At 68.3% G+C, this 249-nt stretch overlaps 1 protein-coding gene across 1 annotated transcript in view; it reads right to left on the bottom strand.

The window, feature by feature from the left end:
- Nucleotides 1–5: 5 nt before the first annotated feature.
- Nucleotides 6–249, bottom strand: part of LOC104489500 (amyloid beta A4 precursor protein-binding family A member 1-like) — a gene marked incomplete at both ends in the record, with an annotated part of 2,655 nt that continues 2,411 nt past the window's right edge. Inside the window, one exon of the mRNA XM_010131665.1 lies at nt 6–107. Within this exon, the coding sequence (XP_010129967.1) occupies nt 6–107 (102 nt within the window). The remainder of the gene's footprint in view (nt 108–249) is intronic.

Raw genomic sequence — 249 nt, 5'->3', positions numbered from 1 at the left:
CCCCCGTGCATCAGGTTGGCGACGACCACCGTGGGCAGAATGGAGCCCCAGCCCGACTCCACGATGGCGACACCCAGGATCTCCCCCTTCTGCTTCCGGATGCAGACCTGGGGTGGGGCACGGGGGGGTTACAGTCACCAAAGGCACGGCACACGTGTCCCCACCCCAGCCCAGTGTCCTGGGCTCTCAGCCAGCAGGGACGGGGGCTGGTTTCATAGGGGGCACGGTGGCTGCTCAGGGGGCCACGGA

Source organism: Buceros rhinoceros, unplaced genomic scaffold (genome assembly GCF_000710305.1).
Source record: "Buceros rhinoceros silvestris isolate BGI_N320 unplaced genomic scaffold, ASM71030v1 scaffold27432, whole genome shotgun sequence".
Taxonomy (NCBI): domain Eukaryota; kingdom Metazoa; phylum Chordata; class Aves; order Bucerotiformes; family Bucerotidae; genus Buceros; species Buceros rhinoceros.
Note: the sequence above shows the minus strand (reverse complement) of the source record. Positions and strands in the feature narration are given on the sequence as shown.